The following is a 14,126-nucleotide window of genomic DNA, read 5'->3' on the forward strand; positions in this document are numbered from 1 at the left end:
TTACATGTGTTGCCTTGTGTAGGTTGTCGACGAGGCCCAGCTCGCCTAGCAGAACCCTAGGATCCATACCTGGAACAATTGGCGCTAGAAGGAGGGGAAGGATCATCTAACCTGAGGTTCACCAACTGAGTTAGGGACTAGTTGACAAACCACCATGGTCGGGGAGGAAGTTGTACAAACACCCATACCCAAGGCCAATGACGCCAACCAAACACCATAAAAAACACCACCAGCAACCATCGATCTTAAAGGATCCGCCGAGAAACCCAAATCCACCATCTCACAAAAATCCAATCCCATTGGATCGACGTCTGCTGCAACTAAAGCAGCTTCGAAACCAGTCGATTCGGTAAGATCTAGTTCCATTTTCAAATACGGTATGCCATTGATAGGCGCGAACAATGAACCCATTGTTTCAGCACCCATAGCCCAAAAACCGCAGCCCGTAAGCATGCCAGCCATTCTGCAAAACCTCTCTAAGTGCAGTAAGGAGCAGTTGGCAGCGATGACAGCAGTCCTTGCTAACTTTGGTAAGGGAGTGAGCTCGTCACCAACAGTAGCAGCTGCAGAACCAGCGGTGAAGAAGGCAACACCCACAACCCTCACTCCCGAGCAGAAGGAGCTCATCCAGCTGAGGAAGAAGGTGTTGGAGTTGGAAGCCCGGAATCTGAACCGAGAATGGAGCGTGGAAGAGATAACCCAGGCTAAGGGCAACACGGAGAGACGAGTCGCCCGCAGCAGGTCGCCAGCCTCTGAGCGGGGACCGAGCCTGGATAGGGAGAAGCGAGTATGGATCCAGGTTATTCCAGATGATTCCCCATTTTGCCGGGAGATTCTAGAAGAACCAATGGAGAAGATAAAGATGCCAAGCTGCAGGTACAACGGAACTACAACACCTAAGAAACATATCTCGGCTTTTAAGAATCACATGGTGCTCTATATCATGACGGATTCAGTCTGGTGCAAAGCATTCCCGCCAACCCTGGAGGGGCTGGCAGCGGAGTGGCATGGAGCCATTCCAAAAGGTTCTGTGTACTCGTATAATCAGATGAAAAGGATGTTTATGGAGCATTTTATAGCTTTGGTAGACCGAACTAAGGTGACAACTGAGCAGATGTCCCTAGTTCAGGAGAAGGATGAACCCCTGAGGGAGTTTATCACCAGATTCAACAAGGAGGCAACAACCATCCCAAATATGAGCCAGAAGGTAGCGCTAATGGCAATGCAGAGCGGTTTGCTACCAGGCTCACCATTCAGAGCGTATATAGGGCGTAAGAGCCTCAAAACTCTAGCTGAAGCGCTAGGTAAAGCGCACGAGTTCATCAAGGCAGATGAGACTGACAGGGCGATGCTGAGTAGGAAGGCGCCAAACGACCCAGTTAAGCGGGCAGAAGTCACCCGGGCAGAAAACACAGCCAGGGCTGACCAGCCCAGCAAAGCTGAACAAGGTCGCAAAGAGGCAGATCGAGCTGTTGGGATGAGAAGGTCAGATCCGAAGAGAGCAGGAAGACATGGAAGGTTCGACCAGTATACCCCGCTCACTCACTCGAGGTCCCACATCTTGAGCATGAACAAAGCTGACGATAAGTGGCAGAGACCCCCGAGGATGGTTAATAGGAATCGTGATCCCAGTAAGTGGTGTGACTTCCATAGGGATCATGGCCACACGACCGATGAATGCACACATCTGAAAGATAACATAGAAGATCTAGTCAGGAGGGGGTACCTGAATCAGTTCAAACATCATGCTAATCCCCCCAAAAGAAGGGACGAGGACAGAACAGGTCGTGACCGTAGAGGAGGTCACAGGGGTCCCGCTGAGGATAGAGACAGAGATAGCAAGCCAGAAGGCAGGGTGTATGTGATCAGTGGAGGACCAGTACATGCGGAAATAGTGAACAAGGCACGAGCAGACCTACGAGCAATGATACACCAGATAAACTATAATGAGAAGCGCAAGTGGCCGCCTCTTCCCCCGTAGCCACGAGCTACATTTGATGAGTATAAACAAAAGGGCATAATCTATCCCCATGATGATCCTCTGGTGGTGACGATGAGAATTGCAAATTGGGAAGTAGACCGAATACTGATAGATGGTGGCAGCTCAGCCAACATCCTATATATCAACGCGTTCAAAGAACTGAAGTTAGATAGGAAAGATCTAAAAAGGGTGAGTTATGAAGTCACTGGGCTTAACGGGTCTGGACTGACCCCGGAGGGTATAATTGAGCTCTCAGTCCGAGTAGGTGAAAGGTCAAAAATGCGCGATGTTCGAGCAGAGTTCCTAGTGATAAACTCCCCTTCACCTTACAATGTGATCATGGGAAGGCCGCTCATCCACAATATCGGCGGATTGGTTTCCACCTATCATCTTGCCACGGCTTACACAACTAATGAAGGACGGTCGGCAAAGCTCAGAGGAAGCCAGAAGATGGCTCAACAATGTTACATAACTGCTCTAAAGCAGCCCACTAGGACCAGACAGCATCCTGTCTCAGAGCAAAGGTCCATTGAGCAAGCCGAGAAAAAGTCAAGAAAAAGGAAGCGCGAAATATCACAGGAAGAAGGAAAAGCAGAAGCTAGCCATGGAAAATTTTGAGCCTGCAAAGGAGGAAATGGGTAGGCCGCTTCCCAGTAGGGAGCATGTTACAATTGAGCTCACAGAAGGTGATCCTTTGAGAACAGTGAAAATTGGAAAGGACATTGATCCTGGAGTGGGGGTACACCTCATAGAATTGCTGAGAAAGAACAAGGACATCTTTGCATTTTCAGCAGATGAGATGCCCGAAATTGACCCTGCAGTCATGGTCCACAGGCTAAATGTGAGAGAAGATATCAAGCCAATAAGGCAGAAGAAACGAAGCTTCTCCACAAAGAAAAATCAGGCAATCCAGGAAGAAGGGGAAAAACTCCTGGAAGCTGGATTCATTGAGCCTTGCGACTACCCGGAATGGCTAGCCAACGTGCTCATGGTGAAGAAGGCAAATGGCCAGTGGAGGATGTATGTTGATTTCACATATCTCAACAAAGCTTGCCTGAAAGACTGTTACCCGCTGCCCCGAATCGATCAGCTGGTAGATTCAACTAGCGGGCACGCCCTGCTAAGCTTCATGGATGCGTTCTCTGGGTACCATCAGATCAGCTTACACAACCCAAACCGGCAGAAAACCGCATTCATCACCGAGGGGGGAGTATACAATTACATAGCTATGCCCTTCGGGTTGAAGAATGCCGGAGCTACTTTTCAGAAGACAATGGATAGAGTGTTCATGCACCAGAAGGGTAGGAATGTTGAGGTATACGTGGACGACTCAATTGTCAAGAGCGTCACGCAGGAAGGACATATCATGGATCTGGAGGAAACATTTCCCACCCTAAATAAGTATAACATCAAACTTAACCCGAAGAAATGTGTCTTCGAGGTGAGCTCGGGAAAATTCTTGGGCTTCCTTATCAGTGAGAGAGGGATAGATGCAAATCCGGAGAAGGTTATAGCAGCCCTGAGCTTACTTGAGCCTATGTGCATTAAGGACATCATGCGGCTGACAAGCAGAATGGCTGCACTGACTAGGTTCATCAGCAAGTCAGCCGACAAAGCTTTACTGTTCTACCAGTTGCTGAAAGGGAACAGGGAATTTAAGTGGGGAGTCGTAGAAAAAGAAGCCTTTGAGGGCATCAAGGAGCATCTGACTAAGCTCCCAACAATGAACAGCCCGGAGCTGAAAGAAAAATTACAGTTGTACATTTCTGCGTCAATTCAAACAATCGCAGCCGTTCTCCTGGTAGAAAGACAAAAGCAGCAAAGGCCAATATACTTTGTGAGCCACGTGCTGACTAAGGCCGAGCAATGGTACCCATTGGTGGAGAAGCTGGCTTTTGCGGTGGTAACTACAGCAAGGAAGTTGAAACCATATTTTGACGCGCACATAATACAAATCCTCACAAATCACCCACTGGAGAAAGAATTACAAAAAATGGACGCGTCAGGCAGACTCTTGAAGTGGGCCATTGAGCTCTCCGAGTATGAGTTCGAGGTCAAACCTAGGGCAGATATCAAAGTGAAAGCCTTAGCAGACTTCATCGTGGAAGCCTCGTATGAGGAGAAAGAAGATGATATTGGAATTTGGAAGGTAGAGGTAGATGGATCATCAGCCCAAACAGGGAGCGGAGCAGGGATCATAATGACATCCCCAGAGGGTAATGTATTTGAGTATGTCATTAAGTTCAAATTCAAGACATCGAACAATGAGGAAGAGTACGAGGCAGCTTTGGCAGGCCTGCGTATGAGTATCGCAGCCGGAGCCAAGAAAGTCCATATGCAGACTGACTCTCAGCTTGTCGCCAGTCAGCTGAGGGGGAAATATGAGATTAAGGAATCCACAATGTTGAAGTATGTAACCAAGGTAAAGGAGCTGGCAGCTCAACTAGTTCATTTCCAGATAAACTTGGTCCCTAGAGCGGGAAACTCCCAGGCTGATGCGTTATCAAAGTTAGCTAGTTCCACCCTGCAAAGTCTCACAAGGACAGTGATGGTGGAAGTCCCGGAGGAAAGCAGCATCGCCGAAAACAAGTAGGTGAACTGCATCGGACAGCAGCGAGCTTGGTTCACAGACATACTGGCATACAAAGTTCATGGCTCGCTGCCGGACGATGAAGTGCAAGCTAAGAAAGTGAAGAAAGACGCTAACTGGTACATGGTGACGAATGGGGAGCTCAACAAGAAGGGCTTCTCAAAACCACTGCTAAGGTGTATTCTAGAGTGGGAGCAGGAGAAAATCATGGAAGAAGCACACTCAGGAATATGTGCCAACCACATTAGTGGAAAGGCATTGGGAGTAGAAGTTCTCATAAGGGGTGCATACTGGCCAACTCTGACGCAAGACGCACTGGCATATGTGAAAAAGTGTGACAAGTGTCAAAAATATTCCCCAGTCATAAACCAGCCAGCAAATTATCTGACCCCAATCCTCAGCCCGATCCCGTTTGCTCAGTGGGGAATGAACATATTGGGACCCTTCACCACTAGGTCAGCGGGCAGGAAGTACCTCATAGTGGCAGTAGACTATTTTACCAAGTGGATAGAGGCCGAGCCCACTAAGTACATAAAGGAAACCCAAGTGAGGACGTTCATATGGAAAAACATCATCACAAGGTTCGGGGTGCCGTAATGCATAGTCTTTGACCACGGGTGCCAATTCGACTGCGACACCATCAAGGATTACCTGGAGGACATGGGCACCAAGTACGCAAGTGCCTCAGTCTGTCACCCACAGAGTAATGGCCAAGCTGAAGCAGCAAACAACCTGATCTTAATAGCCCTGCAGAGGAAGCTGGAGGAGCACAAAGGCCTATGGGCTAACCTAGTCCCAGAGGTGTTATGGGCAAACAGAACCACAGAGAAAGAATCCACTGGTAAAAGCCCTTTCACTCTAGCCTACGGGGCTGATGCAGTCGTCCTAGTGGAAGTACAAATTCCCAGCCTGAGGATACAACACTATGAGCCACAAAGAAATGAAAAGCGCATGCTGGAAGAATTAGACTTCCTGTCGGAAGTAAGGCTAAAAGCCGCTCTCAAGCTGGCAGCCAAGAAGAGCAGGATTTCCAAAGCTTTCAACAAAAGAGTCAAGCACCGGGAGCTCCTGCCTGGAGACTTGGTCCTCATAAGGACAGCAGCAGTGGGAAGAGGAAACCAGCATGGAAAGCTGTCAGCCAATTGGGAAGGCCCCTTCATCATTCATGAGTAGGTAGGACCTGGTGCATTCCTCGTTGCAGATCAGGAAGGTCAGGTCTTAAGGAATAGTTTCAATGCTGGTGTGTTAAAGAAATATTTTGTTTAAAAAGGCAAGAAATTAAGTAGAACTGGGGATAATTGTTTCAATTTTGCAAGAACTCTATTTAGTTCATGTTATGTCAATTAAGGAATTTAAGCCATTTTAATTCAAGGAAATACGAGCCTCTACGTGAAGAGTATATTGCATAAACTTGTTTAAATATATCATGCTTTAGCATCATACACTAACATGCAGGAAAAAAAAAAGAAAAGAAAGAAAGCATGCAAGTGCTGAAGGCAGCTAGCACCTTAGCATGGAGCAGCGAAACAACGTTAAACAGCAAAAGAACATCCCTCCCTAAAATCTCACCTTACCTGCTCAAAGTAAAACAGGGCACCACCTCGGGGACGCCTGAGGGGGAGGCCTGACACGTTCAACTTGAGCAGGAAAGGGCAGTAAAAACGAATAAGGATGGGCTGCGCGGGCAACACTAAGGTTCTCTTAGTCCCACTCAACTCACCTCTTTGAGGGGGAGAGGAGGAGGAGATAGGCATATAATAAGCCCTTACGAAGAGAAGTAAGAGGCACAAAGCAATAAGTCACAGCATAAACAAGCTGAAGGACATAAGCAATAAGTCACAGCATAAACAAACTGAATGACATAAGCAATAAGTCACAGCCTAAACAAGCTAAATGACATAAGCAATAAGTCACAACATAAACAAGCAGAATGACATAAACAACAAGTCACAGCGAAATAAGCTGAATAACATAAACAAGCAGCCAAAAGATGGTTGACACAAGTAAGTCTCAGCAGAATAGACTGAATGATGCCAAACAGTCAACAATTGAATAAACTAGCCAATATGCAAGCAAGTCTCTACAAGAATTAAGCAGAGTACATAAAGCATAAACATACAGTACAAACAGGGCAGAAAGAGCAAAGCTCATCGAAGCTCCAGCTAAACATAGAAAAGAGAAAGAAGGTAAAAAAGCCCTCAGCAGCCAAATCAAGAAAACAGGGAGGCCCAACCTACGAGGCTTCACTGAGCGCAACAAAGGGGCTGCTGTGCTAAGGCCTAGGTACTACTACACCTTGGCTCAACAGCAGGTTCAAACGAACACGCAGACCACAAAACAATCAGTGGACGAAATAGTAGAAAAACCATCAAGTACATACAACACAAAGCTGAACCCCTGCCCACCAGGACAGGGTAAACATCCAGCAAATCAATTACAATATATGCAAAGCTGAGCCCTCGTCCACCTAGACGAGGAAACACCCAGCAAAATAAGTCAAGGAAACATGAATTCAAGTTACGTTGGACAAGCCCAGCAACAAAAGATAAAGTATTCTGAGAAGACACAAGAAAATATAATCTTTGGTGGCTATACACCCCAAAGACAGCAACAAAAGCTACCTAGTTACCACGGATCTAGGTGAGGGAAACTTAGAGGAACCACTAGAGTAGGAAGGTGACAGCCGCCATAACCTTTATTATCCACCAGCCAAAGACTCTACCCCAATAGCTGCAGCAACGTTAGGGTAGAGGGGAACCTCCAAGTTCAGCACAGCATGGTCAGGAACCTTGCAGCTAGCAACACGAGGATGGTCAGCGGGCAGCTCGAATAAGCCAGCGTCGCCAGCAGCCTCAACCTTAGCCCAAAAAGTGTTGTAACGAGCCTGCTGCTCCTCACCTTCACCATACAAACTGCTCACACAGCGGGCATCAGCCTCCCATCCACCATCATGGCGATCAGCCAATAAATTAGCAAAAGCAGGAGAAAGCGCAAAGGCCTTAAGTGCCTCCTTCCTAGCAACTTCCAGCTCAGTTATACGCCCAGCCCCCAGATTGACAATCTCTGCTTCCAACGTCTGCACCCTTGCTTGAGAAGTCTGCAGCTGCTCCTCGTAGCTCGCTAGTTTGGTTTGGGTGAGCTGAAATTCTCCCAACTAGAGCTGTAGGGCGTCCGCCCTCTCCCTTAGAGGAGTCACCTCACTAACCATGGCATCCCTCTCCATACGAGCCTGCTGAACTTCCAAATTCTTCTGAGAAAGAATCAGGCCTTGATTCTGGTACTCCTTCTCCACTGTAAGCAAGGCATTGGATAAGTCCCCAACAGAACTGACAAGCTACAAAAAGGCAGAGAAAGGAAAGAGTAAGCTAGAATAGAAATTAATTAAAGATAAAAATAAGACAAGGCATTAACAAAAGAATAAGCAAAAGAAGAAAAAGAAACCAGAATCAAAGAAGAAAAGACTAAAAGCAAGGACTAACCTTCCGCAAGTCATGACAAGCCGTAGCCGTAGGAAGACTGGCCGAGCTGCGTGTAGAATCAGTGGGGAGACAAACTCCCAGAGTAAGACGATACCCCAAGGTACCACCCTTCTGGGGATCGTCCACGAACAAGGATTCATCAGCCCTCACGTTCATCTTTGGGCGAAATGGAGCATTCTCAGCTCCAGCAGGGCACAGCAAGGGACAAAGGTGGGCATCAATGGGGACCTCAGAAAATTCAATGGGCCTAGTAGGGCGGAAGGTACCCCCAGCAAAGATTGAGGTAGCAAACAGCAGGTTCTCAAAGGCATCACTCAGGAATTGGTGAACACAATGATTAAGTTCACTAGAATTCTGAGTATCGACTCCCCTGTCAGCATTCCCACCAGGTTGCCCAGTGTTAGTAGAGTGAGAAGCAAAAGAATCAAGGCTAGAGGAGGTGCGAGCCTTTTTCGCAGCGGGCTCATCCTCGGTGGGGGCAGAGGTCACAGGATCATCCTCCAAATCAATAATTGGCCGATCCTCCTTATGAGTACTCCCCTGAGAGTGCCCACCCCTGGTGGCGCTTCGGAGCCGCCCTCGCAATCTGGAAGGGCGCGGCGGAAACTTTGGAAGCTCCATGATAGTATCATCAGGAAGTTGGAAATCAGTGGCTTCAACAGAAGGAGCTACAGTATCCTTTGCAGCAATAGCAGTATCGATATCAGAAGAAAAGAGCAGAACATGCTCAGCAAAAGAAGTGGGCTTTACACCCGCAACAGTAGTAGTCTCAACCTCATCAGAGGGAAACTTGAGAACGTTATCCGCAAAATCATCAGCGGTATTCTTTGGATCATCAGAAGCTTGATCAAGTTGTTTTTTGGCAGCAGAGGTTTGAGGTGCCACCTGGCCGGAAGCCGCAGCAGGCTGCTTCTCAAGAGAAGCACCATGCGCCACTAATGCCTCAGAATCTGAAGCCGCTCTTCGGGGGGTAGGCCGAGTATCGCGTCTACTCCCAACAGTGGAGGATGAGGGCTCAGCTTCAGTACGGCTGGATCCTGCACGATCAGCAGCTGTCACAGTGCCAAAGACAGCCCGCAGCTCAGATGGAGCTAGGCGCACCTCATTCTTTAGGGAACCAACATATACCTCCAGAGTGTTAAAAAGCTCTGAAGGATTATCAGGGGTAGCAGTTAAGGGGTCCTTCCAATTATCAGCCAACCCAAGAATGCGCCTATCCAGCTTGTCATAACCTGAAAATGGGAAACAAAGAAACAAAATAACATAAGGACTAAAAAAAAAATTAAAAAAATAAAAAAAAAGAAGAAGAAAGGGAAGAAAGGAAGGCAAAAACTTACCAGCCTCATGCGTATAGCACAAACGCATAGCAGAGAGCTGCTCGTTGCCCACAATGTATATAGAGTTGGGCAGCCAGATCTTGGGAAATTTCGAGTCACCAGTCCCCGCTCCCTGCAGAGTGTCAAAGGCCTCCGTCTCACGGGCAGACTCAGATGGGGAGATAGTAACCCCAGCCATGTTGGTACGAATCTCCTGAAAATTGCGCGGCACAGCAAAAGTAGAGGGCACCTTCACCCAGAAGAACTTACCAGTCCAATCCCTGAAGCGACCAAGCTTTGGGAAGGACAGAACTCTACCATCCTTGGGAGCTACGTAGTACCACCCAGACTTAATCCCAGAAGCAGACCTTTTCAGGCTCATTAAAGACTTGAATAAGTGCAGGGACTCAGGATACCTTCGAAAACGCAGGAACCATAGCAGGCAGATCAAGGTGTGAAGGGAAGTTGGATGCAGCAAGGATATACAAATATTAAAGGCACGAAACACCTTCTCCAGAGTAAGGTCAAGGGGAAACCTCAGACCCAAATCTAGCTGAGAAGCAAACACAGCAATATGACCAGCGGGGGGAGCAGACAGCTTCGCACCATCAGTGGGCAGGACCAACTCATAGCCCTCACCAAAACCGTAAAACTTCTGCCCAACAGAAGCAAGGTTCAATCTCTTGGCGTCCTTACGCCAACTGGAGTCCAGCACGCAGTTCTTGGGCCCATAGCATTTGTCATCCAGAAATAACTCAGTTTTGCCTTCCTCTACAAGCTCCACAACATAAGTGGGCTGACAATCATAAAAAGAGCGATCACCTAGGGATTTAGTCATCCTGCTCGAATGGATAGCTGGAGAGGGAGACGGTGATGACTCAGCACTGCCACCCCGCACTATATAATGGTCAAACCGATTCACATCAGCCATGTCATCAAGCCAAGCAAAACTGTTTAAAGGCTGAACATTGGGAATGAGGCTAACAAGGGACACATCAGGAGGATTAGCCTTGACAGCGTCGGCTAACTATTTATGGCGCATTGCGCGCATCCTCAAACGGGTAAGATGGGACAAAGGAATCACATCCAAAACAAGCACCCGCTAGCAGTAAGGATCAAAGAAATCAGGGCGAGGCTTGCGTTGAAAAGGGCGAAAAGCACTACCCTCAGCAGGACGACTACTGCTTGACCCAGATGCAACAGTAGGAGTCGAAGCAGTACCCGTCCCGCTCGCAGCGGGGGGACAATTAAAAGGCATAACCACTTGTATAGGAGCGGGGGAAGAAGAATGAGAAACAGGAGAAGTGTGCGCAGGGCGCTCACCTGAGAGGGATGATCGAGAAGGAGAATCCGATTCAGTGGCCACTTGAGGCTCACTTATGTTCTGACTATTAGAAGCGTCAGACATTGTGAAATCTACAAAGACAAAAAGCCCACAAAGAGGAGGAAGAAGGTAATGGGGCATCGAAAATTGAAAATCAGTTTATGGAGACAAGAATAATGGAGGAATAAAAAGAAAGAATCAAGAGCGCAATTACAACAACAAAAAGGGGGTAAAATTGGACAATGATAATTGAAACGAGTCAAAAGACACAATTTTGTGAAAAAAATGCAAAAAGAAGCAAAATTGGGTAAGTACATACAACAAAAGGTACAAAGTAAGTACCTTTAGAACAAAAGTTACAGAAGCAACAGAGTACAACAACAATGGCGAACACAAGAGCTCGAACAAAAGTGATGCTCAAAACTGCAACCAAGAGGAAGAAAAAAGCCAAATTAGTAAGAAAGCAAGAACAAAGAGGAGAAAAGTAAATATAACAGGAAAAGGAAGCAAAAGCAAAGATGAAGAAAGCGAGAACTTACCGCAACAATGGAGGAATCGCGAGCGTCTGAAGGGGAAAACGAAGAGCGAAATTTTTTGAAATGAAAATGAAGAAGAAGGGAAGATGAAAAATAAAAAGTGAGGAGAGTAAAAGAAGTAAAAAGGGGGGGACAGTGAATTTAATACGAAGTAAATGGGCGGTTGGGCATGAAGTAAAGCCAAACCGCCATGTCACTCCAGTAAAATCGAAACTGACGGCTTGGATCATCAACACGTGTCCCATTCATGCTAACACTATTCCCGCCTAAAAAAAAGAAAAAAGAAAAAAAAAACGCGCACTTCAGCGGGAGTGATCGAAATTCCTCTCCGCAAGCTCGTCATTTCTCAGACTTCAGCGGGAGTGATCGAAATTCCTCTCCGCAAGATTGTCATTTCACAGACTTCAACGGGAATGATCAAAGTTCCTCTCCGCAAGCTTGTCATTTCTCAAACTTCAGCGGGAGTGATCAAAATCTCTCCCTGCAGTCTTGGCAAACCACGACCAGACGTGTGCCTAGCAAGCAGGAACAGAGCCATCATAAAAACCAAGCAGCATGGTAGCACCATCACCAGAATTACGACCTGATCTCCCAAGTCTCCGGATCGCATCAACAACCCAGAGACTTAAGGGGCTAGGAGTGTGCAGGGTAATTTAGTCAGACGACCCGTTGAGCCACGGCCGATAAGGCCACACGCTCAGAATAGTTGGCATGAATGACCTCACGCCATCTCTTGAGGGGCTAGTTGTAGGGGATAGCTCCTGCTGAGCTATTCCTTCCAGCTGGGCTCGGTTGGGAAGATTCCACCGCGCAAGTAAGAGTCGGCATGAGTGACCTCATATCACCTCTTGAGGGGCTAGTTGTATAGGATAGCTCCCGCTGAACTATCGCCCAACTCCGAGGGTGCGCACTCATGGCCGAGAGAACAATTGTGAGGGGCTCACCAGCCCGATGGAGTCAGCCCGCAGAGCTGACCAGGTCGAACTCTCCACAAAGGAGATCGTACACCTATAAATAGAGGGCAAAGTACAACGGAAAAGAGGTTAGACACACAAGTTATTATACTCTCTACATCTCTCTAAGTACACTTTCTCTCTCTAAACACTCTCTAACTTAGGCATCGGAGGGGGGTTCCTCGAGCCACCCCCGAGGGCAGTTTACGTGTGTTGCCTTGTGTAGGTTGTCGATAGGGCCCAGCTCACCCAGCAAAACCCTTGGATCCGTACCTGGAACACTAATTTTCTAGGGTTGGGGTAAAACCCTCAATGTAGTCACTAATTGCTTGTTGCATGTGTTAATTTGGTAATTGTTAGGTGTTAATTAGTTGAGCTTAAGTGGTTTAATTGCTTAGTTCTTGTATATGGCCATTGCTAGAACTATTATCCAAGCTTTCTCAACGAAGGATCGAGAGATGAACTTGAGTTAGCTCCCTTATGCTTAATTGATTTGAAATGCCATGAGAATAGGAATTTCCAGTCAAGGGAATGTTTTTGTCATGGTGATTATTCTTTAATACTTGTTTTGTGCTTTGTAACCACGAGAGTAGGTTGCATTCATGATTCAAGTAATCCCTCTAGCTTGATAGAGTAGTTGGGTGCTTTAGATGACTTCCCCTATATTATCCCCTTAATTTACCATTGTTTGCTACAGGCTATTTGTGATTTGTGATGAAGTTGAGTGGTATTTCCCGAGCCCTAGAATCCTCTAAATATTGTTAATCTCCCCTTAGTCTTAGTTGTTTTGAACTAGTACATGTTACATAAAACCAAACCAATACCGACTTCATTTAGCTTACTTAAACGGTAGTATCTCGGTGGTTGATTCAACGCCTCTCTTGGGTTCGACCCTTTCTTACCCCTGCTATTAGCTAGTGAGACCAAGATAGGACTTTTATCTTTGGTAGGCTCGACGACGGCCTATCACTCACTCAATTTCTTATTCGCCTATATTGTACTACTCTCAAAATTGGGGAAAAAAATTTAAATTGTGAAATAATTATCATGAATATGTAATTTAATTTGAAGTTTTTTCCCTAATTTTGAGAGGAGTACAGTATAGGAGAGTGAGAAATCGAGAAATAAAGAAAAAAAAGAAGGGAAATATGGTGAGATAGTAATTAGTGGGCCCTACATGACATCACACTTCAGTTCATAGCCAATTAGGTATGAAGTTTAATGTTTTAAAAAATAGTAGGTGATAAAAAAATTTTAAAAAATGTAGGTGGTAATTGCTAAAATAGCAACATTTGTAAGTGGTAATCGTCAAAAAATCCAAAAATTAACAATGCTAAATAGATGTCACATATGTCCAACATACAAGTTACTTTTATATGTTTATCATCGTCAATAGTATGATTAATTATAACAAGGAATTTTTGACAATTACTACTTACAATTATTGCTGTTTTAGGAATCACCAGCTACAGTTTTTTTTTTATTAAAATTTACCACCTAAATTTTATAAAAATGATAAAACTTCCCACTATTTTGAAAGATAATGTCATGGTGGGGCCCACAAAATGGTATTTCCTTCCTTTTCCTTCCTTCCTCTTTCAATACTCAGTCTTTCTTCTTCATCTCCTTTTTAATTTTGCACAAATACTAAAAGCAAATTACTAAATTAAAAAATTAGGGTTTCAAAATTCGTTGTTCTTGCTTCGAATCTTAAAAAAATAGGGATTCTAGCAATTCGATTTCAAGATATGCCTCAATTTATATTTAAGTGGAAGAAGAGGCAAGTGAGAATCGAGTGACGAAGAAAGAAAACGGAGGGAAATAGCAATGATGATATCATCTTTGAGGGGTTGGTCAAAGTGGTGGGAAGTTTTTGTGTTTTCATAAAATGTAGGTGGTAATAAAATAGCAACAATTACATGTGGTAGTTGTCAAAAAATCCTTCTA

The 14,126-nt window shown here is 45.9% G+C and overlaps 2 protein-coding genes across 2 annotated transcripts; both read left to right on the forward strand.

Annotated features, from left to right (window-relative positions):
• The first annotated feature begins 2,053 nt into the window (after positions 1-2,053).
• On the forward strand, positions 2,054-2,599 carry LOC145584055 (uncharacterized). Its single transcript, XM_081640992.1, has one exon. It carries the CDS (start codon positions 2,054-2,056, stop codon positions 2,597-2,599), a length of 546 nt encoding a protein of 181 aa, XP_081497118.1.
• A 2,632-nt stretch (positions 2,600-5,231) lies between these two features.
• LOC145584056 (uncharacterized) lies at positions 5,232-5,744 on the forward strand. The gene has a single exon (XM_081640994.1). It carries the CDS (start codon positions 5,232-5,234, stop codon positions 5,742-5,744), a length of 513 nt encoding a protein of 170 aa, XP_081497120.1.
• Positions 5,745-14,126: the final 8,382 nt, after the last annotated feature.

This window comes from Chenopodium album, chromosome 16 (genome assembly GCF_948465745.1).
Source record: "Chenopodium album chromosome 16, dcCheAlbu1.1, whole genome shotgun sequence".
Classification (NCBI taxonomy): Eukaryota; Viridiplantae; Streptophyta; class Magnoliopsida; order Caryophyllales; family Amaranthaceae; genus Chenopodium; species Chenopodium album.

Bases quoted from the DNA above. Each gene is read 5' to 3' on its own strand.
- LOC145584055 (XM_081640992.1), top strand. From the start codon at position 2,054: ATGAGAATTGCAAATTGGGAAGTAGACCGAATACTGATAGATGGTGGC.
- LOC145584056 (XM_081640994.1), top strand. From the start codon at position 5,232: ATGGGCACCAAGTACGCAAGTGCCTCAGTCTGTCACCCACAGAGTAAT.